The sequence below is a fragment of the Pagrus pagrus genome (assembly GCF_965226575.1).
Source record: "Pagrus pagrus genome assembly, chromosome: 14".
In the NCBI taxonomy this organism is placed as follows: Eukaryota; Metazoa; Chordata; class Actinopteri; order Spariformes; family Sparidae; genus Pagrus; species Pagrus pagrus.
The window spans coordinates 18,245,590-18,270,151 of record NC_140198.1 but is presented as its reverse complement, the minus strand read 5'-3'; the positions used below and the strand labels follow the sequence as shown (position 1 = coordinate 18,270,151).

The 24,562-nt window shown below is 41.6% G+C and overlaps 1 protein-coding gene across 1 annotated transcript; it reads left to right on the top strand.

Annotated features, from left to right (window-relative positions):
* Positions 1 to 236: 236 nt before the first annotated feature.
* Positions 237 to 22,881, top strand: LOC311269493 (voltage-gated potassium channel subunit beta-2). The gene is made up of 14 exons (XM_084373660.1): positions 237 to 1,832; positions 15,575 to 15,618; positions 15,707 to 15,744; positions 16,045 to 16,124; positions 16,354 to 16,398; positions 16,906 to 16,950; positions 17,060 to 17,103; positions 18,935 to 19,021; positions 19,167 to 19,252; positions 19,363 to 19,483; positions 19,583 to 19,677; positions 19,821 to 19,941; positions 21,090 to 21,178; positions 21,348 to 22,881. Exons 1-14 carry the CDS (start codon positions 1,510 to 1,512, stop codon positions 21,435 to 21,437), a joined length of 1,308 nt encoding a protein of 435 aa, XP_084229786.1. The 5' UTR covers positions 237 to 1,509; the 3' UTR covers positions 21,438 to 22,881.
* Positions 22,882 to 24,562: the final 1,681 nt, after the last annotated feature.

The following is a 24,562-nucleotide window of genomic DNA, read 5'->3' as shown; positions in this document are numbered from 1 at the left end:
AAGTGTTGTAGCATTGTGTGTATTATATAAATGCCAGAGCTTGTGTGCAGATGTGAAAAAAAATAAATGTGTGTTTTTGTTGTTGTTGTTTTTTTTCAATTTCAGGAGCCAGTGGTGCTTTTAAGCTCCACAAACATGAAGTGACGGTGTGATGAGATGTGTGTGTGTGTGTGTACACCAGTGTGATGAAAAATGTAGAGATCACACCCGAGAGAGAGAGAGAGTGAGAGTGAGAGAGCGAGAGAGAGAGAGAGAGGGAGAGAGAGCATCTTGAAAACCCCCACATTGCTTGTGTGTCGTGAACATTTTTGGAGCCTCTGGAAGAAGAAAAAAAAAAGGAAGGAAAGAAAGGGAAGAGAGGAAGTCTTCTGACTTTGATGTGACAGCGATGGTTCGGAGGGGGAGAGCGTTGCGAGATGTCTGCTGCAGCTGATTTTTGGGCCAGTATGCCGGCATTTTTTTCAAACCCGTGCACCGCGAGCTTTTGTCGAATAACAGGAGACCTGCACAGCTGCTCCAGCTGCCGGTGTGTGAACGACTTCACGCGCTGAAGGTAATAAAAAGAAGGAGAAAAAAAACCGGCTCGGTGTTTTTTGCTCTTGAATTTCTTCTTTTCCTTCTCCCCTCCTTCTCTCCATCCCTCTCTCTCCTTCTCTCCTCGCATCAATTTGATGCTGCGTGAGGCTGCTGGGCGATGATGCGTCGCCTGGGTCTGACTGTGTGAATCCTCTCTCTGCCCGCCCGCTCGGACCGCTTCGCCTCGGCGATGTAAATTCGAACAATCGGGAGTGTTTGCTGCGATACAGAGGGGAAAAAAAAAACAACAACAAAAAAACACACAACAGAGACAGAAAAATGCCTTATTTCGCCGCGAGGTGCGAGGATGCCTGTAGCTGTGGTTGTGTCATTGCTGCGGCACACTCCGGAGCTCCTCGGCTCCAGGCAGACACAACTAACCTCAGCTGAACAGAAGACAGCAACCTCTCAAGTGCTGCTCCTCCACCACCTCCACCACCACCCCAACATAAGCCATACGAGCCCGTGCATGTATGTGAAAGGGGAACAGGCCGAGCTGCTGACACTCTTCTCCAGAGAGCTTTCCCCCAAGAACTGCCACATCCCCAAATCCGTCTGAGGACTGCTGTGAGCTTACAAGCTTCCTGATGGTTTCTGGAGAGCAGCCCCGATGCATCTTGCGAGTGTGAAAACTCAAAGAGCCCTTTTGCCAGGTTTGCATCACCAGACAGGAGACGGAGCAGACGGTGACTCTGTGTGTGTCATGTTAGAGGCTGGACTCTCGCCTGCTCCCTCCAGCTCTCAGCCAAAATCTCTGACCTGCCCTTGTCTGAGCCTTTTTGTATGAGCTTTGCCACAACAGCACAACGGGGAGAAAAACAGTGTCAAGCAGCTCCGACAGTTTACAGACATTACAGCTCGTGCGACTTTCCAAAAAGCACCCCCCCTTCTTTATCTCTCTCAAAATAAGAGACACCGGAAACCAGGGTCAGGATGCAGGTGTCTTTCGCCTGCACCGAGCACAACCTCAAGAGTCGCAGCGAGGACCGACTTTGTGGCCTTCGCACCGCTCCGCCTCCTGGAGGAAGCAGTGGGGGAGTAGGGGGAGGCGGAGGAGGAGGTGGTGGTGGTAGTGGAGGAGGAGGTGGCAGTGGAGGAGGAGGTGGCGGAGGAGGAGGGAGTGGACAGGGGAGTAATGGCAACTACATGTCCCAAGGCTCGGTCAAGACCAGGGAGGGGTCCGGGTCCCGCCAGGCCCCTCAGGGCCATGCCCACATGAAGGAGGCCATCGGGCGCCACACCAGTATGAAGTACAGGTGAGTATGGAGATCAGGAGCTGGGTGGAGCGGTGGTTTTCATTTCACTTTCACCTCCAGGTAGCAGGTTATCATAATGAGCATCATCCCGCGCAGGTGATGCGATCGGCCCTCCTCTCATCATGCAGCTTCACCTGTCTGGCAGCTCTGTTGTGTCTATTTCCGTCCATCTGTTTTGTTGAGATGAGTTGAACTCCAGGTCAGCTTGAGTTGTCACCAACATGCGTTCTGTAACATACTGTGCGGGCTGCCTACGTATCCATTAGCACATCAGCAAGTGTGCCGACAGCACTGATTTTACTGACTTTATAAAAATACGACATTTACTCGCTTTACATCACTCCTGCTTATATAATCCATACCAAGCAGCCATAATGTTATCACAGCAGAACAGACTGTGTGCATATAGGAGGATCTACCAAAGGCATGTGTGTTTTATGCCCCTCCACCACAGATTAATAAAAAGCCTCCAATAAGAGCTTACCCCACATCACCCCAGGACACCCCGGCTTTTCTTGGAGGTTTTAATAGCATTTCATTTTCATAATATACTGCTGCAGCGTGTAGAGTGTCTTATGCACAGGAAAGCATTGTTGCACACACACACACACACACACACACACACACCAGGTCTGAGTCATAATGTAGGGGGGAAAACAGACTGGATAAACAGCAAGAAAAGAAGAAGAATCTGAGTCTGTTCACCTTGATGGATTAGAGCTTCAGCTTGACAAGGGCACCCCCCCCCCTCACAGCACAATGCATGTTGGCAATGTATGTTTCTGCAAACCACTGATATGTTAAAACTTTTCTTCATTTTAAGTTGCGACAACGCTGTGCACGTGGTCTGGCTAGGTTTAGGTACAACAAACACTCGGTTGGGGTGAGGAAAAGATCATGTTTAGCTCACAAACATAGCTGGAAATCGTCGCGACGTCTCATCAAAATAAACCAATCAGTTTTGTTGCCAACAGCATGGCTGGAAACGTCCTGATGTCCTCTTACAAATATCAAATGGTTCCTAACATGATGATGAAACGGCGTCTCAAACAGTGGTCTCTGGCTTGGCAGCTGTCTCGCCTCGCTAATCTAATCTGAGCGTGTCATGACTTGTTTTGTAGAAATAATGATGCCATATATGAAACATACAAATGTAAGACATCCATGGTTTGCAGAAACGAGCAATGCCAACATTATACTGTGGCACTGAAGGGAGCCTCACAGCAGTGGAAAATAATGCACAAATGTAAATCCACATATAAAAACACATTATCTATAAGTCTATACCCTCACAGCGCCTGTTTCCTCCATTTAGACGAGGAGGAGAGTTTTAATGACCTGTTTTCCTGGTAATCAGGTTGATTGAATTGCTGCCATTCTCCTCAGTCAATTTAGTTTTCATTTAATAGGATGTTTAAAAAGGGAATGAGGCACAGGACGAAACCTGGATATCTCCTCTTTTTTTCTCTTAGCATACAGTACATACTTGTGATTAGGTTGGATTATTCTGGTTGCTCTGCTGCCTCAGGAAAAGTGTCACTAATAGGGAGTGCAGCAGCACAATAAGTCTATACAGCATATGGCCAGCTCCAGTTGCCAGGGGCAACACCCCAGGCATTGCCTTTAGTTTTTGTCTGTCTTATTTCCTAATCAGCCAGCACTGCTGTCGCTTATCAGTCCCTTCAGCAACCGCTCAAAGCCCCGCCACCCGGCCGCAGAGCGTGTTTGTGGCAGCACAGTGGTCGCACATTCTCCATTTTACACTGCAGTCACAATCAGACTGTCAGGAGGAAACAGGAATGTACATGAGAGATGTCCGTGTGCTGTATGAATGAGTCTGCAGAGAGTGAATGTCAGAGATTTCTTGACATGACGTTGATTGAGTCCACATGAAAAAAAACCCCACGACAGAGCAGAAGCGAAATGCTGCAATCTCGTCTGTGTTCCATTTTCCCGATGGCACCTATATTTGCCACTTTTTGCCCTGTTTGCCTGCATGTTTTCTTGTCCCTCCTGCTATCTCATTAACATGAGTATTCATCACTCATGGACAGGTCACAGATGATGGCACCTGCTGCCAGATGTCACTCCCATGAGCCCCCGCTGACACCCCCTGGCCCAACTCTCCCTCTGTTTGACTCTCTCTTTTCTTAGATCGAAGTTTCCTCATATCTGACTCATTTTCTTTAGAATACTTCTGTAACGCTGTTGCTGTGCACTGCTGCATTGATTGTGTGTGTGTGTGTGTGTGGTCTGGAAGATTAGGGAAAAATGTGATGAAAAGGCGACCAATGTGTAAACTATGCAATCAACATAGAAAATGGCTCGTCATGGATGTTTACTACGGAAGCCCTGAAGGGCCATGCATTCATACATTTTATTTCCTCCGTTTTCCCGTGATAACGAGTTAATTTCATTTGTTTTCTCGAGATCTCGAGTTATTATCTTGAAATAACAACTGCCGTTTTCCCGAGATAACGGGATAATTTTCTCAAGATCTCGAGATAACGAAACTTTGTTTTCCCGAGATAACGACATAATTAATTCAAGATCTCGAGATAATGACTGTGATATGATAGGCCTGAGATTATGGAGATGCTGGGACCTAATAGCTGGTCAGCTATGTAGTTAATGATGACATCAGGCTCACTTAGATTGAGTCGCCAATATAGCTGAAGCCTTGCTAACCGTCTTTTTAGATTACCCACACTAATGTGTACATTATCTGTAATAGCAAGGCATAATGCTATTCCAGCCTGTGTCAGGCCTTGATTGAAAACATATGTGACGCAGTGATCGATATGCTCCTGCTCCTCTGACATTGCTACACTGAATGATGTTTCCTGCAATAATTTAATACACTACACTATCGTTTTGTTTTCTCGAGATCTCGAATTAATTATATCGTTATCTCGGGAAAACAAAGTTTCGTTATCTTGAGATCTCGAGAAAATCATCCCATTATCTCGGGAAAATGGCAGTTTTTATTTCGAGATAATAACTCGAGATCTCGAGAAAACAATTGCAATTAACTCGTTATCACAGGAAAACTGGGGGAAATAAAATGTATGAATGCACGGCCCTTCAGGGTTTACTGCTCGTAAGAGAGAAAACCTGATTAATCAATATCAGTATTGAAACATATTTCAAACTGAGGGATTGATTGATCATTGTGTGATTACAATAACTGTGAAACCTTTAGACCAACTTCTCCAGGAAAACCAGGAAGCCACATCAGATAAACAGACATAGTTTTGCCCTGTTGAATAATTTATGTTCATGTAACTGTGTTGGATATCTTTAAATCCTCAGAAATCTTCAGAAAACAGCAGAGATTCTGTGTTTTTTGGGACTTGTGGAGGGGTGAGTTTACAAGTCACGCAGGCAAACTCCTGTCATTCAGCAAATTGCCCGTCTCTATGGCAACCGAGCCCTCTCTTTTCACCAGCAGCAGGTCAGGTGCATCTCCAGCACAGATTTATCTGTTGGACATTTCTCCTGGATGTTTGTAATCTCATGGCAGCGGGACACATTGTGTCATTTGCAGGCAGCTGGATGCAACTATCACAGGACATGCACAGGAAAGAGAGTCAGCCGTTGTTAAAGGACAGTTTGGTCGTAGCTTCTTAAACAACAGAACGACATTCTTCTCTTTCTAAATCCAGCATTTATGTTCTGTGCAGTGAATTTTGTCTCATAATTTGTCTCAGGAATAGTTCAACATTTATTGGCTTTGTGGCAGAGAGTGAGATGAGAAGATCGGTACCACGCTCGTGTTTGTACGCTAAACATGAACCTGTAGCCAGCTGGTTAGCTTAGCTTAGCACAATGACTGGAAACAGGGAGTGGTTGCCAGGTCGTTGGTTACCTCCAGGAAGTGACAGCCAAGACATAGTCCAGAATTTTATCTGGTAAAACCACAGTGTGTAATTTTTACACTTTAGGTTTGTACAGAACACACAAACGAGATAAAACATGTTAATGTTAGCCGTAGAGTAGCTGGTTGGTGGATTTTATTACCATCAGATAGATTCCTGCTTATTGTATCCCCAGTCTTAATGCTAAGCTAAGCTCATGGGCAGTGATATAACATGATTTAAATATGATAAATAAATATATAATCATATACATGTAGAGTATAATTACACAGTGTCAGTATGAATATGTAATGTGTTTGTAATGTAATATACATATGTAAAAGTGTAACTAACAACGGGCCTACTGTGAGAGTAATAAGACTGGGACTGGATCACTATCTCATAGCAATAAACAATTAAGACTTTCCCACTGATGTCTTCTAAAATCTAAACCACGTAACAAACAGAAATGTCCTGTAATGTGAGTTACCGAACACACGGTGTCCATGTGTTTGCCTTTGTGTCGGGGTTTGAAGTGTCCTGACATTTCACTGAGCGGAGAGGTGCTGTTCTCTAACAGAGTGCTCTCGAACGGTGAGTTTTGAAAGCAGCCGATGAAGTGATGATGGAGTCATTGGCGCTGATGAACAACCCTGTCAAGTTTTACAGATATATTGTGGTCATTTATTGCTCTGAGACAGTGATCCAGTCTGGCCTTATTACTCTCACAGCACGCCTGTTGTCACAGTTACACTTTTATACACGCTGAGGTTACGAGGACTTCACAGCCTCAGTTAGCTCATTTGATCACAGCCCGTTTACTGCGAGTATAATTTGCTTTAAGAGATGCCTCATGCATACGACTCTGAAAAGCCGCTGAAAAATTAGCCACCAGACTATTCCCACTTTGATAAAACCCTCTGGACACCACATGTATTTAACTTGTAATGAATCCCAAACAGTGATGAAACATGGACTTCACAGAGTGGACTCATCATGGATGATAATTAAGTGATAATTAAGTGATTTTGCCTCACAGTGTTATCGTGATTAATAATCAGTGGAAACAAACAGTTTGTGTAGCGGGGAGGAGAACAAGGCAGCATCCGGCAAAACAACCTTGACCTTCAAGTCTCCTCTCGTCTGGATTTTTGAGTTTCCAGTTGGCTGAGCAGATTAGTGACATCACCTTTCATCCATTTTTCATTGAACCTTTTTTTAAACATGGAAGTACATGAAGGAAGAGACTGGCATTGAGGTCCTGCAACAAGTTATGCAAACTCTTAACTGGCTCGTAACCAAACTATATCTCGGCCATTATCTGTTTTCGGCTGCTAGACTGCGAAAAAATATTATACGCCACCAAATAATGTATATTAACAATGCAACAGATTTTAAAAACTGTGCATATTAAAGTACATCAAGCCGACAACTTAATCTATCCCAATTCTAAAGTGACTGCCGGGTCAGTGTTGTGTAATGAGGCTTATGTTTGTCAATATTTGCCTGGGGATGGAAGCAATAGTGTCAAGGCTTGTTTTGCATCATAATCAGAGCCAGAAAATCCACGTCACGTCCTCTGAATAGGCCGTCCAGTCAAAGTCAAAGTCTGGTAATGTCTCCCGGCAGAGGCAAAGTCATCTGCATGTCGTTACATAAGAGCAGAAACACAGTCGAATGAAAAGAGTCTTCACTGGTCATGGAAACGTCTCAATAAGTCTTTATGTACACTGAAAAAAGCAAAACAGAAAAACAGCAGTGACTTCAAGTATTTTAATTACATGTACATTTTCCAATCTAATTCTATAACATAACTTCAATGTAAAGGTCCCATTTAATGCATATTGAGTCAATACATTAAAGTACTAGATGTATGATTTATTACTGGAGACAGACAAAACAATTTCAAATGCACTACTTTCATGCATAATACTTGAATGAATAATAATGACTTGAAAAACATATTAGGTTTGTGTAGAAGTTCTCCTCAACCTCACATGATCTAATATAATACAACAAAGGGTGTATGTATTAATCTGCATTAATTTGATTTAATCTGACTAAGCCATTTAATTTATTCACAATGACTCAACATGGTAGAAAAGCTTTGCATTAAATGTGACACTTTACATTGATCTAATGCTATAAAATTAGATGGAAAATGTACATGTAATTAAAATGCTTAAAGCAACTGTTCTATATGATCTGTACAGTTATAAAATATCTCAAAGCCACTATTCTCAAACTGTGGTATACGTACCCGTGGTGGTACACAAGCTCGCTCTAGTGGTACGCGGAGGAATCCAACAAAAATATTTTTGAAAATGCAGTAAGTTCATTTGAAAACATACAATTAATACGATCATAATACTGCAGAAAATGTGTAATTGAAATACTTAAAGGTGCACTATGTAAGAATTTAAGTTGAAAACATTAAAAAATTAACTAAAATGATCAAAAGACTGAAGAAATCACAGTTTTAAAGTTATAATATCTTTGTATTGTGTTGCAGGGATATCTGCTGAAGTTAGATCAGATGTTAATCAATTAGCTCCGAGTTCCCAGTTGAGACCGCGAGGTGAATGACTAATTGAGCTAACCAGCTAACAGCAGCTACAGCTAGCAGCAGTTAGCGGTTACCCCAGTGATGTGCTGCCCCCTGTTTGTTTTGAGTATGAACTCTACAGGTGGCCAATTCTTACATATTGCACCTTTAAACTGAAATATAATTTAAAACAAGCGTGTCTTTCCTGTAATAATTTTGTTTCAGCCTGCTACTATCAGTGCATAACTGAAAGCTAACCTCAAACTGCGATGGCAGGATAGTAAGTGCAGGTAAAATCAAGGTTCAAAAACAATTTGAAAATTCATTTTCAGATGTCTGGAAGAAGCATTGCAAAAAATAATTAATGCATTTTCACACACTTCACTACTCAACTCATTTTCACAAAGTAACAAAATAGTTCATATGTTTTAAATCAAAAAAGAAACTTTGCAAACCCTCACTCAAAAACATCTAGTCTATATTTAAGAGGCAGCAGACAAAGAAACTGACATATCGCTCCAATATTCGGCTTCAACCCTCTCTCAACCGACATGAAACACGTCGGCAGGGAGCAGCAGAGTGCAGTGACCTTTCCAAACACTGGATTTCAGTAATAAAATCCTTTTGAACATGCTGAGACGACTCAAGGTTCAAACTGCGTAGACGTTTTTGTATTGTTTCACCTTCAAGTCACCCTTAATACCCAGTTCACATTGGAGTGCTACGCACCCCCTCATAAACAGCCTCAAACCATGAATAGAAAAACAGACAAGTCATACATATATATAAGGGTTCACAATTTTAATATCAGCTGGCGTAATCTCTCAGCTGTTCCCCTTGATTACATGCAATTTAAGTTAATAGGAGAGTCACAACCGCTAATAAAATGTTAGCAGTGGATACACAACATTAAAGGAGAGCAGCTGAGTTTGAGTGTGTGTGTGTGTGTGTGTGTTTGGTGTATGAGTCTTTTTGCTTCTTTCCCCCATTCGCTCCGCTCACAGCATGTGTATTTTATAATTAGGACAGACCTACTTTCCTAACTGTTTTAATATAGTGGATTAAGAAACATCACGTCACATGAGAAGTCTGTTGTTTAACCTAATTCATTGATAATAGCGGAAGCAAGAATTAGAGCGCTGTTGGACTTAAACCGGGCTCGCGTCCCTCAGAGAGTCCTTGGTTTATTGTCCAGTTTGTGAGATATCTGTCTCTGATGTGTCAACCTCAATACAATGGAAGTAAATAGGATTTTGTTTGTGGCGCTCACAGCACTGAATACTTTGTACATTGTACTTTGTACACGCATACTTTGTTTGATACAAACTCATTTTGTCATACAATATAAATCAAACAAGGCAACGAACAGACCATAATGCAAGCATCATAAATATATTTGATATCAATAGCCTAATTGTACATATAAATAAGGAACACATTAATATTCATTCAAATAATAATGAGAAAAAAGTAACATAATAATAACAACAAATCTGGTATTTTTAAACCGGAGCCCTATATTTACATGTTTTTGTGTGTAACAATTCAAACATGCCAAAAGTTTCTGGATCGGTCCAGTAGATCGTCTTGGCTGGCAGCCCCGACATGGCTGCAACGTAGTCATTTGGGGCACCTTCGAACGTCCACTTCTGAACAAGACTTCTGTTTCTGGTTGTAAAAAGACCTTAGTCTTTAACAAAAGTTTAATTATGTAGCAGTTGTTTCTGTAATGTTCTCAGACACTTAGAATAACAACCTCAGCCTGTCAGTAGCAAAAACATGCACTTTTAGTGGATGTAACAGTTGCCCCAAAGGATTACATTGCATATAGAGCCCAGGTTTGAAAATACCAGAATTCCCCTTTAACATTAAGACGTCCTAAAGTACGTAATCAACACTCTAACTTCTAAAATGGATGTAGCAGGACTCAAAGGACTCGAACATTGTTGTGTTTTTTAAATCCTTGTGGTTTAAAAAATGCCAATAAATGTACCTTGTACCTTGGACTGATGGCTTGTGAGATATCTGTCTCTGAAATGCCTGCCTCAGCCTCAGCACCATGGAAGTGAAAGGCATTTTGTTTGTGGTGATCACAGCATTGGAGATTCTCTTCTTTTATTTCAGCAGCTGAAACAGCGTCCCTGATACTCCGGATACCCTTCAGATCTCACTTTTCATAAAACTACTTTCTGCTGAAGGAAGTGTCTCTTTGAAAACAGTTACAGGTCTACGGATTATTCAGAGCAACAAGGACTCTGATTGTAGCAGAGAGGTGTTTGGGTCGATCATTTAAAAAATGCATTTTCTCAGAGATGTGAGCGCCACACGTAAAAATCCATTCACCTCTATTGTGTGAAGGTAGAGGCAGAAATCTCAGCATGAGTAAGAAATAAATGTTCCCTGTAATTTTGGGTGAACCGTCCCTTTAAACACTAAAACGGTGAATACAGCATCATTACTATAAAAAGAGGACAGACAGTCCACCAATCTCCCCACAGTTTGTGCTCTGAAAATGTGTGTTTAAGCACGCACAGACACACACACTGACGTTAGTGTTATTAATATCTAGGTGTGCTTCCCTCTGGAGGAAAAGCCTGCTCAGCATGTATGTGGCATTTTATGACAACTGGAGGCAAAAAAACTCCATCATTTGCAGCGAACCATCTGTATATAGTGCCTTCCTCCCGTCTCAGGTGAAAACTAACTGTAAATGTCAGCACAGGTTAAAATGCTGACTACACCGTGACAGAGCACCTGTGCACCTCCGCTCTCTCCTCCATTAATAATGTTTGGAACAGCCAGGCCAAGTCTAATCACCTTGTTTGAAGTTCATGATTTATGGCACGGGGATAAAAAAATAAGCAAGGAAACAGAAAGCAGCCCCACTTACAAAGGCCACAGAGAAGCATCTGTGTTTCTGTGAGCTCACGGGTGCATTCATGCGTGACCGTATGTAGATCTGTGCCTGTGTTGGAGTGTAATTCCCATCAAGCGTGAATATGCACGTGAAAGCATCGACCAGCCCGGCTGTCGCTTGCACAATATAGATCTCGTCATGTTCGCGCATAATATCCTGCAAATCCATGTCAGATGAGATATAGGCCGAGCGTCTGCTCACATGCATGTGCGTGTGTGCGTGAAAGAGAGAGTGGGAGAGACTGTCACGAAGGAGATAGTGAGAGGAAAGAGAGCATGTGTCTCTCCAGACTCACTGATAGTAATTTAGCAGACTGCAGCACTGCAGAGAGTGGTGGAGTTGAGAGCAGGGAGGGGGCGGCCAGTTGTCACACAGGGAAACAATGACATCCTCTATTGCCCAGAAACAAAAAAACAAAGAAATATATATATATTGTTTGTTATGTGGCAGCGCAATCATGAAATTCACCTACTGAAGCATTCTGGTTCCTCAGTTCCTCCTGATCTAACACGGTGACAACTGAACACACTTATTATCCATCTTTTAAAAAAGCATTTTAGATATAAAGCACACTGAAACAGAGAATGAGTGCATGTGTGGATGCTACTGGATGCTTGACATTCTCCTAATGCTGAGTCATGTTTAGTTGTTTAGCTTATCTTTTTTTTTTAATCACTGTTTTTCACCATGGTACAACTTGACAAGGAAGGTCTGAAAGGAACATGAACTCTTGTGTGAAGGTGTAGACACAGCTGGATTTAGGCTTTATTACTGTAGTGCAATTAACTGACATTTATTACCAGTGCAAAAATAGCCTCAGGCTCAATAACTGGCTATTCATAAGCAATGCTAAAGATGTAAAACAGAAGACTGAAAATGCAGTAGAGCCTGACCAATACCAAGTTTTGTGGCCGATAGTATGTTAGGTACTCAGTTTACTCCCGATATTGGGGAGTAAATACAATTTATCGTCCAAAATGACATTAGTGCAGTGAAACATTCAACTTTACAGGGAATTTAATCATTATAAGTTACCCTAAGCATCTTTCTCCATTATGTTGCATATGCAGCATTTATTAGACAACATATACACCAAAACCGATAAATCTCTGATACTGTATATCTGCCTGTCACTGGGTGCCTATTCCCCCCCTCCTTTTGTTATCTTAGTGTTACTGTTTTTAAATCCCAATTGCTACCTGAACCAACGACAACAACCCCCAAGCTAGCAACCTACATGTATATGTCCCTGAAACTGGCAAGTTACTCTAACACTCTGACCTGTTCGCTGAGGTGATGTGAACCTGAACATAAACAAGCTAGCAGCTGTTACCTTTTCTTTTGCAGGGATTCTGCCATTATAATGCCAGGGCTCACCTCCCCAAGTCCAAACCAAGTTTCCTCCGACAATATTTCGCAGGGGCAAAGATTGTGAATTGGTTTAATGACGTGAGAACAAGCCAGAGCATAGATTCCCCCTGCAGTATACCAGAATGATAATGGGTGCAACCAGACCTTTTTCCAGCACTGACACAGTGCTGTGGAGGTCTGGAGTCTGCCAGACTAATATATCCGTGATATATAATATATTTTATCGGCCAATATTGGCTGATAAAATCGGCCCGCCTATAAATCTGTTGGGCTATAAAATGTAGATAATATAATGAAACCCCACAAAACATCCAGTCTGCTGAATATATTGTTTTAAAAAAAAGTTTTATAATATTAATCCTCATTAAGTGTCTAGTTTGGGACTGCACTCTGAGGCACAAAAATGTATTTGTATTCTCTGAGCGTGCAGATACACTTCATTATTCCTTCAGGTGATGTTGAGACCTAATTGCTGCCATTTTTGATGGATTCCAAGTCTTTCTTTCTGCTGTGAAGCTGCTGAGTAAAGCTGTTTTAACTAGCAGGGAACATTTTTGGGATGCTGTTGCTGGTCCAACCTCGTCAAACGTTGTTACACCAAAATTTTCCTTTAATTTACCCTGACTGAAGTCGAGGCAAAAAGGCTCAATTTGATGGATGTCAGAGAGAGATGCCAGTAAACGAGAACAAAACAACTGAAAAAATATTTATTTGAAAAAAAAAAAAAGCTTTCGAAAAAGTCTGTGAAGTGTGTTTTCTCCCATGTGCCTCATTTATATTTACTCCCAGTGTTCAAAGTAACTGTCTGACTGTGTGTGAAAACAGGCAGAGCTGTCATTGGTTGACAAAGAGCCAGATTACCACACAAGGACTCATCAACATCAAACCCCGCTGACACCCTTTCCCTGCGTATAGCCTCCCTGACCCTCCACCTGTGTGCTATTTTGACAGGCTTTAAAGGAATGACACAAACAATATGCGCCTCACACCCACATGCAGCGCACGCATGAACACTGACGCCCCCGCACAGTGAACGCTCACACAGTGGCACAGACACAAACGCTTACATATGCAGGAATCTAAAAATAGCTTAAGGTCAGCCATTAAAAATAGACCGGGGAGAATAAAAAGCAGGACTCGTTCGACTGAGTCTAAATGCTCTGACAGTCTGTCTTTCTGCATTTGGCTATTTGTGGCGGACGCAGGCAGGCAGACAGGCAGAAAGGGGAGAGGCGCTGGAGATGAAAAGACGGCGAGCAGCGAGATGCACTGCAGTTCTGCTGCCTCTCCAGCTGGCTCCCTGGCTAATTAGAATGGGGGAGAGCGCTCACGGAGGAGGAGGAGGAGGAGGAGAGCCGAGCATGGAGCCCACACCATTTTCAGCTGCTCCTGTGGTCAGAAATGCAGCTCTCCGCTCCTCCCCACACGCCCTTCAAAATTCAGCTGTCTGGATAATCAGATGTGGCGTGTTGGGTAATGGACTCCTCTCTAGCTTATGGAACATTTTGGACCATTTACGGTGCAGAAGCCTTTGCCCCGACTCTATATCTGAGCCGAGCTCTGTTCCCTCCGGCTGTTTAACTGACCCAGTGTGATACGCTGAACTGTTAACATACGAAGGATGAAAGGTCAATTGTTCAGAAATAATTAGACACAGGAGGTAATTTAAGCACAGGCGAGAAAGACTTTGAGCAGAAGTGGAGGCTGAAGCGTTCACACCCAGAAACTCTAAGGAACATTTGGTGTTTTAATCTTTTGTTCGGTTTCATGCACCACACCATCATTTTTATTTTTCTGTCTTTGTATGTCCATGGTACACGTACAGCTGAACAAGTATTTTTAGTTTTTCTCGTGCATTGAACAAAAATAAAATCATTTACCTGAGTCGTAGTAGCACTACCACAATGGTGAATTACTGTAGCATACTCAATTTGTGAGATATGACCAGAACTTTACTTGAAAACATTTTTGAAACAACATTGTTGACGTGTGTGTCAAAGACATGCTGTGTTGCAGAGATTCCTACTGAAGTTAGCATGCTAAGCAGCTAGCCCCTGCCTTTCCCGTCTCGTAATACAATTTTTTACCGCGTTAGTCCGATACCCTGCGTACTTTCAGCCACATGACCAGTGAGTTCACTTGGTCGTCTAACAAAAAAAAATTAGCTCACAAAATGTCAAGAAAAGAAACATTTTTACACCTATTTCCCTTACTTTACAGAAAAATACAACCATACACCGTCTGAACTTGACATAAACAACATAAAACTCACTGAAACATTTTCGGTCTGTCTTTCTTCAATCACCACCGGTTTGGTCGAAATAAATCCTCAATTCACAGAGTAAGATGTGAAAATATTTCAGCTCTAAAGGCTTTTTTATCCACTGCATGCCTCTCCTGTCCCCCGCCTGCTGTGTCTTCTCGTCCCCCTATGAGTCATAGTCCTTGCCAGAGCCATTGTAAATCACCTCTGTACTGTATCCCCTGGTGTCTAACGGACCTCCGTCGGTCTCGGAGGCTGTGATCAGTAACAGTCTTGTGTACAGCCGTGTTCACTTGGAGGCTGCTAAACGCGGTTGAGCTGAGCCTTGTTGCTCTTGGTAACTTTTCCGTGATCAGTTCGGCCAGGCAGTGAATTAGCTAACAGCAACTAGCTGCAGTGACAGATAGCTACAGCTGAGAGTATTGTGAGCAGCCCTCTGGTGATATCACCCCGTTTGTATTTGGAACAACTTTTTAATTCTGGTCAAATCTTACTAATAACAACTTCGATACTAAATCTGAATTTGCAAAGTAACTTGTCACCACAGCTGTCAAATGAACGTAGTGGAGCATCAATATTTGCCTCTGAAATGTTGTGGAGGATAAAATAGCAGTAAAGTCTTCTTATCATTCAGGACTGTTCGGCTCTGTGCTTGTCACTCACACGAGCGTACTGTAAGATGGGATCTCACCTGTTATTGTGTGCAAAGGCATCCTAAATACCCACACACCGTACCGTCTCCTCCAATTGTTCACTTCTGATCTTCCATTTCTTTTTTTTTCTTCACAGGAACCTGGGGAAGTCAGGCCTGCGTGTTTCCTGCCTCGGGTTAGGTAAGTTGTTTTGAAGGCAGTAAAAAATATTAATCTCCGTTTCAACCCCTCAAACAAAACTAACGTCTCCGTCTCGCCTCTCGTTCAGGCACCTGGGTGACATTCGGATCACAGATCTCTGATGAGGTGAGAACGCTGGTGTCTCTTTCTGTTTGTATGAGAAGTCGATTCCCGAGCACGCTCGCTCATATTGCCTTTGTGGAAAACACTCTGCACTGTGAGCGCAAATCACAGGGTTTTCAATTATAGACTTGTTTCAAAATCCCACCGAACAGATACCTGGAAACTATAACTGTGTGGTGAGATATTAGATATTATGTCTGCTGGGTTATCCTCCCTGCATAGTGACCTTCACGGACGACCTCTGGGTAATTGGAATTTATCCATTGTCTCCTTCTCTAAGTCTCAATGTTTGTGCTCCCCCAGATGGCTGAGAACCTGATGGCCATAGCTTACGAGAACGGAGTGAACCTGTTTGACACGGCGGAGGTGTACGCCTCTGGAAGGTCAGACTTTTTCCTCTAAACACTGATTAAAACTTTTGCTGCCGTTTAGCTTCTTGTAGAGGTTTTTAAAAAAAAAAAAAGTATTTCTAGGCGTGCTCCATGTATCCCAATGAACAGCTGTTCATTCAGGTTTCTTTAACATATGACATGTCCGCACATTTCCTGTGTGATTTAATATTGCTGTGCTGCGGCATCCACCCATCACAACAAATCATGTGCTTCTCCACAGAGCGGAAATCACTCTAGGAAACATCATCAAGAAGAAAGGATGGAGGTGATCTTACTCATTTGTCCCAGCTGACTCACATGCATGTGAAACGCTTTCTGACTCTATTAGGTCATGCATTTATTTTTTGAAAGCTTTAATAATCCCTAATAATCCCTTTCTGTTCTGAAAATGCACTGCCTTTCTACATGTTTTTATTACTGTTGGAACAGGCGCAGCATTAAATTATCTCAAGGGAAATTCGTGCTTTTTAGACAAATGAGGAGCTTTAGCTTCAGAAAGACTATAAAAGGATAAAAATGTGAGTATAGACTCCCAGATCACAAAACATGTGGGAAATCCTTGGGATATTTTTAATCTGGAGGAAAATGTTTGGATAGAGAAAAAGAAAAAAAAGACAGAAAGAAATACATTACGGTCCAAAAATATATTTTTAACGCACCAACGGTTGAAGGCACAGAGAAAGAAAACTATGAATGTTATGTTTAGATACCGTTCATAGTATTAGAAGTAGAACTAAGAAGATAACCCCTAACCCTCTTGTGTCCTTGCCAGGCGTTCAAGTTTTGTCATCACAACAAAAATCTACTGGGGAGGCCAGTAAGTACAAAACTGAAAAAAACCTATGTGCTTGTTTTTAATCAAAATTCTCATTTTTATTTATCTTTTCAACAGAACATCAAAAATATGTATTTTCATCTCTCCACAGAGCAGAGACAGAGAGAGGACTCTCCAGAAAGCACATTATTGAAGGTAGAGTTTAATCTTTTCTTTTCTTTTCAGCAAAGTTAAGCAGTGTTGTAAAAAAGTACGTCAGTATCAAAAGTATTTATAAATATTTTTACATATATATTCTCTATGGGTTGGCCTATTACCTGCCTGGCTGAATATCAGATACGATTTTTAGCATTTTTCTGATTATTGGAATTAGTGTTTTTTAGATCGGATTGTTTTGTTTGCCTTGTTGGCTCTGATGCAGTATGGAATCTGCAAAGTACCTCAAAATTGTACTTAAGTACAGTACTGGAGTAAATGTACTTAGTTACATACCATCACTGCAGTTAAGTGTCTCTAATGACTTTATATAACTTACTTTTTTTTCTCTATAAAACAGTTCCAGAGTGCATTAGTTCAACCTGTAAACAGACACTGAGTTGTGATGAATCATTTGATGACACTTTTGAGTGCGAGGTCTGTTTGTCTCGCTCAGTTAAAGCCACTCTACATCACCTGTCACATAAATACATCAACGTGCCTCAAATCAATTACTGTGTTTCAGAACGGCTCAGGAAAAAAAACAAGGCTATTCCTTTGCAGTATTTTGTGAAGATATGTTAGTCGGAGGAATAATGCAAATGCAGAGATGAGGTTTGATGTTTCGATGGATTGTCATCAACTAACTGAAGTCTGTCTCTTTGTCTGGGACAAAGGAGGACAGGGGGTCAGATGAGGGAATGTAGAGGACATCTCAGGTTCAGCCACTTGAGCTCCTCCTCCCAAAAATAATCCCAAAGAAAGCTGAGTGGCTACTGTCCTTTTTAAATTTTATATCTCCTTTGTATGTTTTGTAAGCAGTTTGGCCTTGAGGTGACCATTTACCGTGGAGCTGAATGGGCTGTTTGAATGTCATTGTCATGAGGCTTTTGATTTGAGTCCATTGCATAAGAAGTGAGCTACGTGAAGGACAGTGTTCATATTTGGACTTAATATTTCGCTTCATTTGTGACTTTAACCTCTACTTTGAATTGCTAACATAGCCAAGAGGGGTATGTCTACTCAAGTAGGTAGGAAACCTTGCAAGAAAAATTCAAGAACAATGTCCGCTCGTTTTAGTCTCTTAAAGAGATGAATTAAAGATTTATTTAGACCAAACCAGAGTCGGATGTTGTTGGAGATTAAAAGATGAACTAGGATGGTTTTGGTGAGTTTTATTTTGTTTTTCTGTTGAGTTACGATGAAAGTGCGTGTACAACGATAAAATTACAGTTTCTCCAAATGGAGTCTGGTGGCTTTGATGAGCGTCTATGGTGTTAACCATGTCTGGTTAAACAAAAAGCATATTTTTCTTTAACATAAGAGCACTTTGACGGTGTGTAACTGCCCGGGGGTTACATTATATTACATACACATTAGCTGCAGCAATTTCAAATAAAAAAAAAAAAAAGTGTTCCCATGAGTCACAGTCGGTACTCATCTAGTGCCGTCATTTGTCCAATAGTTTGGTTTATGATCAAATACCTGCAAGACTAACAACATTCCCACCAGCTATAACTGTACTCTGTTCAGTGCTAATTAGCAGATGCAGTTATAGCACTAAACCATATGGGGTAGCCTACATGGCAAACATTATACCTGCTGAGCATCAGCATGCTACAGTAGCACTGCCGTTGTGAGCATGTCAGCATGTAGACATTAGCATTAAGTTCAAAGCACAGCTGTGCCTCAGTACAGCCTCACAGAGCTGCTGGCATGCTTGTAGATTCTCAGTCTTGTTAGAAGGTGTCAAGAATGAACAAACTGATGATGATGATGATGATGATGATGATGATGATGATGACTAATCGTTTACTATTGTTTATGGCAGGTTTAAGAGGATCCTTATCAAGACTGCAGCTAGATTATGTGGACATCGTCTTTGCCAACAGAAACGATGTCAACAGTCCGATGGAAGGTCAGTTACAGATGTTTGAAACTCTTTTTTGCTGGTATTCTCATGCAGATATCATGCTGCAGTCATAGTAGTCAGGTGTGGATGCAAACAATTGCCCTAGAGTGATAAACACTTTCAATCTGACGTTATTTATTGTGTTTTGCAGAGATTGTCCGGGCCATGACATTTGTAATAAACCAGGGTATGGCCATGTACTGGGGAACCTCACGCTGGAGTGCCATGGAAATCATGGTGAATGCTGAGCTCCCATTCAGAAAGGCTCACTTCCACAAATGTAATGCTGTCAGCTCGCGGCATAAATGCTGATTGGTGACATCTTGTTTCTCTCTGTTTGGCACCAGGAGGCATACTCGGTGGCACGCCAGTTCAACCTGATACCGCCTGTGTGTGAGCAGGCAGAGTATCACTATTTCCAGAGGGATAAAGTCGAGGTGCAGCTTCCTGAGCTCTACCACAAGATCGGTCAGACATCCTCAGCTTCGCAGCTCTATTTATCATATTTCTCTAATTTAATTTGAATTTCCTCTCAGTCCAGTGTCTATCCTTATTCCACTCTCTCAGGTGTCGGAGCAATGACCTGGTCTCCACTTGCTTGTGGATTAATCACAGGGAAGTACACTGATGGTGTACCAGAGTGCTCCAGAGCTGCAATGAAGGTCAGTTTGATTTGACCGGCCCTCCTCTGGGCTTTCTGTTACTGAAAATCAGCCTCAGTGTAATTCTCTTCCCGATTAGTGGGGCATAGCAGTGTGAAATCAGCACTGTACCAATGCTTTTCTCCATTTTACTCCCGGTGAAGGGATACCAGTGGCTGAAGGAGCGAGTGAACAGCGAGGAGGGCCGCAGGCAGCTCGCTAAAATCAAGGAGCTCCATCTACTGGCAGATAGACTGGGCTGCACCGCTGCACAGTTAGCCATAGGTACAGTATGACCAAGGCAAACAACATGATGGAACAGTGAAGGCAGACAGAGACTTTGTTGATTTATTGCTGTGTGACTGGAGGTTAAAGATTGAACCAATTCTAAATTTGCATTTTGCCGTAACACTATTGATTCAAAATGTTTCACACATGAGATAAAAGTGGCTTGTTTGATTGTGCAAAGAGAAAATTTGGCAACAGATCTGAGGATGATGCAGTGGTTGGTGCTCGTCTGCCAGTGTGTAACCACTTTATTCCTCATCAGTGACCTTATTAGTTGATTACATGACTTTTTTTTCTATCTTTGTGTTTTATCAATAGTGTTTATTTATTGCTCAGGAAGCATTGGCCTGTCCACCATGTATCCTTGCTTTGTCTTTTATAAAACAAACTGGTTTGGGATATCCGTCATGATACAGCCTTTTTAGGGTATTTGGTTAACTGATCTTAGGTCAGAGTTACTGCTTACAGGAGAGATATAATTCTCCTTTTTCAGTTTCATAGATATATGTTGGGTTACTACTAGAATAGCTTAACATGCTTTAATGCAAAAAAAAAAAAAATCATCAATTTTCTCATTTTGATCAGTGAAGCAGCACTGTATTCCCCCTCTGTCTCTCTATTAGCTCCTGTCTCTTTAAGGCCCACGTCCTGAATACCCAGTCTTCTCTGATTGGTCAGCTCACACACGCCTGAGCCAGCACCGCTCACCATGTCTCTGGTTCGGCTTTGTTGTGTCTTCAGCTTCCATTTACAGTCATTTCTATCATGAACATAGGCGTAAAGTATGCAAATATGTGATGGTGATGTAGTGTGATGTCTCAAAGTCAGGGAATTACAAGCAGGACTACTGACGAGGCGTTTCAGGAGCAGTGTTTTCCGTAGGAGAGAGGAGCTCCAGTTTGCGTTGCCTTTGGGCTTTTTAACTTTTACATTCACAAGAACCTATATAACACACTGAAGGAAAGGAAAAAACTGAAAGCATAACAGGTCTCCATTAAAATTCCTTGTCAAAACATGTTTGTTATTTGGCGATTAGGTGCTGCTTAATTCAAAACAGCGGCATGTGATCTGATTTCTGTACAAAAAACTAGGAAGTCAGACTTTCTCTTTGGTTTTCACTGTTATCTCTCTTTCCTCTCTTACAGCCTGGTGTCTGCGCAGTGAGGGAGTCAGCTCAGTACTTCTGGGTGTTTCTACTACAGACCAGCTGCTTGAGAACCTGGGTGCCCTCAGGGTAGACTTTCTTTTTTTACCTTCTTTCCTCCCACATCAATAATTTCCCCCTGATAGACTGAGCCATAGTTGTTCGAACCAATAGATAAGCTACTTTGCGTGCCATACAAAGTGTCAAAAGTGACAGATCACATTTTAAACTGACTGCCGTCCTTCCTTCCTCCTTGCAGATTTTATCCCAAATGACCCCTCAAACCATTACTGAGATTGATGCCCTGCTGGGAAATAAGCCACACTCGAAGAAGGAGTTGCGCGCTTGAAGGATGCAAATCTGAGTGACAGATGATGTTTCGAGAAGACGAGGAAGACAATGACATTGGGAAACATTGCTTTTTGCTCCGCAGCTGTATACTCAACAACTTGCATGTCCTCAGCAACATTATGCTTCCAGTATGTGCGCATATCCATTTTGCGCAGTACATTGTATCATGTATGAAAAAAAAGAAGATCTCTCAATTGTGAAAAAAAAAAACAGGTCATATATTGCTCACTGCCGATTGTTCACAGACTAATTATTTCAACAGAGGGGGAGGTGAATGCGGTCGGAGCGACAGGTCTCTGCCAATCACAGAGGCCGAGAGCAGTCGAAAGATATTCAACTGCTGTCAAAGCAGATTTGACTCTTGTTAATCAAAATGTTCTAAAGTGGACGAAAAAAAAAACCTGCCTCTCGCTAAAATGCAACCTTACTGTGTGAACGGTGCTTTCATTGGACATCTGAGTCTCCTCCCCTCGCAGCTGCCTGTTATTCTGTATGATGTTTAGTACCCAGCAGCCAGAGAGCCAAAGGTTAGTACTCTAGCCTAACATTTCCCATAGTGTGCATGTGACTGGTCTGCCACGCTCACTGCTTTACAGGGTTGGGAACAATGGATTACTTGTGGAGTTGTTAATGTGATCTGACTGATAAAAAAAAAAAAAAAAATGTAATCCAGTCCGGTATAACTATAAAAGAAGAGCAGATCACATGCTTTTAAAAAAACAGGCGGATTGATTCACTAACACATTATGACACGTGCTGAAATAATGATTGATTTTTGCCGCAGATGATTTTGAGCTGGCTTTTAAAGTATAGTGCATTATGTTTGTTACTGCAAAATTTACAATCAGGAATCAGCAAAGTAACTTTCCCAACCCTGCTGCTTTCTCAGCAGTCTTTTTGCCTCCTCTGTTTGTAAACTGTGCGCATGTCCCTTTAAGAGAGAATAGCCCTAACAGGGTGTAAATGTGGCATGGCTTTTATGGCTTATGTAGATTTGCAGTGCCCTTGTAAGCCATTTTTTTTACTCTGGCAGTTTGATCCAGGATCCGTGCTGGTGGGCACTCTTTGCTTTAAAGACTCTGCAGTCTGAAGACACGACTGTGTGTCCATCTGACATATAATCTTTGTATCGTCCTAAACTGTATCAAAAGATGTTGACAGCACCGCCGACGATGCCATTCTCGTAAAAGAGCATCATTGTTCCTAAATCAGAGGTTTTGAGGCAGTTGGACTACATGGAGGGGTCACTAAGCATCTGACACAAAGATCTGGACACACTGTGGTGAACTAGTAGTTTTCAAATGATAGGACATAAATGATAAGTCTGAGTTGATCAAATGTGATATTACTCTTGCCACAGGTCACTTGGGGTAAGATTTAGCAAATGTAACTTTTTTTTGTGGAAGCCTACAAATATAGCTTCTCTGCTCATTTCTCTGGGAGTTCTCTCTCTCTCTCTTTCTCTGTATCATTTGTTCCCTCGACTCTTGCACAACATGCACAACTCATTTTATACTGTGCATTTCATGTCTATTCCCTTTAGTTTTGTATTGATCTAACTACTTTGTAATGTGAAGGGGGGGGATTTGTTCCTTTTGTGATTTCCCATGAAAACAGCACTAATCTCCAGAGCAGGGGGTGTGTGTTTTGATACATGACGCTGTTTGAGTTGGTACGAGGTTACATCGTACTGTAAATAGGCTTAGCTGTGTGGCAGTGAGACAACGAGATAAAAGGTGAAATATGTGAATCATGAAAGAATTCCTGAAGGGGCGGCTGAAGCGTCGCTCCCCTCTGTGACTCTGTGATGATGTACAGTTCGACTGAGTGTAGCTTCCAGTGTACATAGATACTCCAATCAAACCTTGAAAATGTAACTTTGCCTGCATAACTTATATTTTACTGTCTTGCAACAAAAGAGAAACCAAAAGAGAGAAGAGACTACTCGAACTGAATGTATCATGTCTGTTGCTCAAACCTATCTAACCTAAAGGGACCAAGCAGCACAAAATGTGTTTTAAAGGGGAATTTCTTTTGTGTTTGAACCTGTTACATAAAAACCTGCAGAGCTGTCGTGCAAACACGTACATTGGGATTCAGGCGAAAAGTTGTCCACAGACGCTCCATGCACACACCCACCACTCAGATTAAAAGTGTGCTTATAGAGAGTCAGATAAGACTGAACACACGGGCTGTCTGAACGTTAGCTAAAGCTTCATGCTGATATTTGGAACAAACTGTTAATTTGTGTTTATGTTCAGGGATATTAATATATGAGCTGCATATAAACAAATGATCCCCCGAAAAGACTAACTGCATTATGGGAGTTCTAGGGTTACACCTCAACCTTTATTCTGTGCTACCGTGATGGCTGTCAGCCTCCTTGTGTACACTTCACGGTCCATATTGTCGATGGACACACATACTTGTCATGCACAAACTGTAATAACACAACCACGCTTGTCATCCCACATTTTAATGCATATAGAGAGGAAAACAAGTAGCTGCAGCTCCTTGAAGTACAGCTTTTTCTTATTGTGGTTGCACAGTATGGAGGAATAAAAGTAAATAAAGAAATAGCTCAGTAAATAAATTAATATGTCATTTAATGCAAATATTATATTTAAAATAAAAGTAGGCGTTTATTAATTTATAAAATGTGACATGCATTGATACTTCTGTTTTCATTTACTACTGTATTATTTGCCTTTGTATTGATTCCACTTCTAGTTACTGTCCCAATAAATGTTTCATGCTATTTATTAATTTAAAATACATTTATTGAATTTTTTTAAATGTTTTAATTTCTGTTTTTATTTCAGCATAATTTTCCCTTTTTATTTCCAGACACTTATTTATGTATGTACTTTCTTTTTGAATGTTTGTGCATTAAATGGCATATTAATTGACGAAATTATTCATTTATTTCTTTCTCCAGCTATTTTAGATTTTGGCAGTTTTGCTTCTCCATAGACAGCCCCTGAAACAACAGCCAATAAACAGACACCAGTAGAAAACACCCACCCAAAAATGTGTGCTTCCAAAGCTTATCAAACGTGGACTGTGAATCACTGCTGCGATAACAGACCTGCTTCCTGGAGTTTCAGTGGAAGCAGAGCTCTC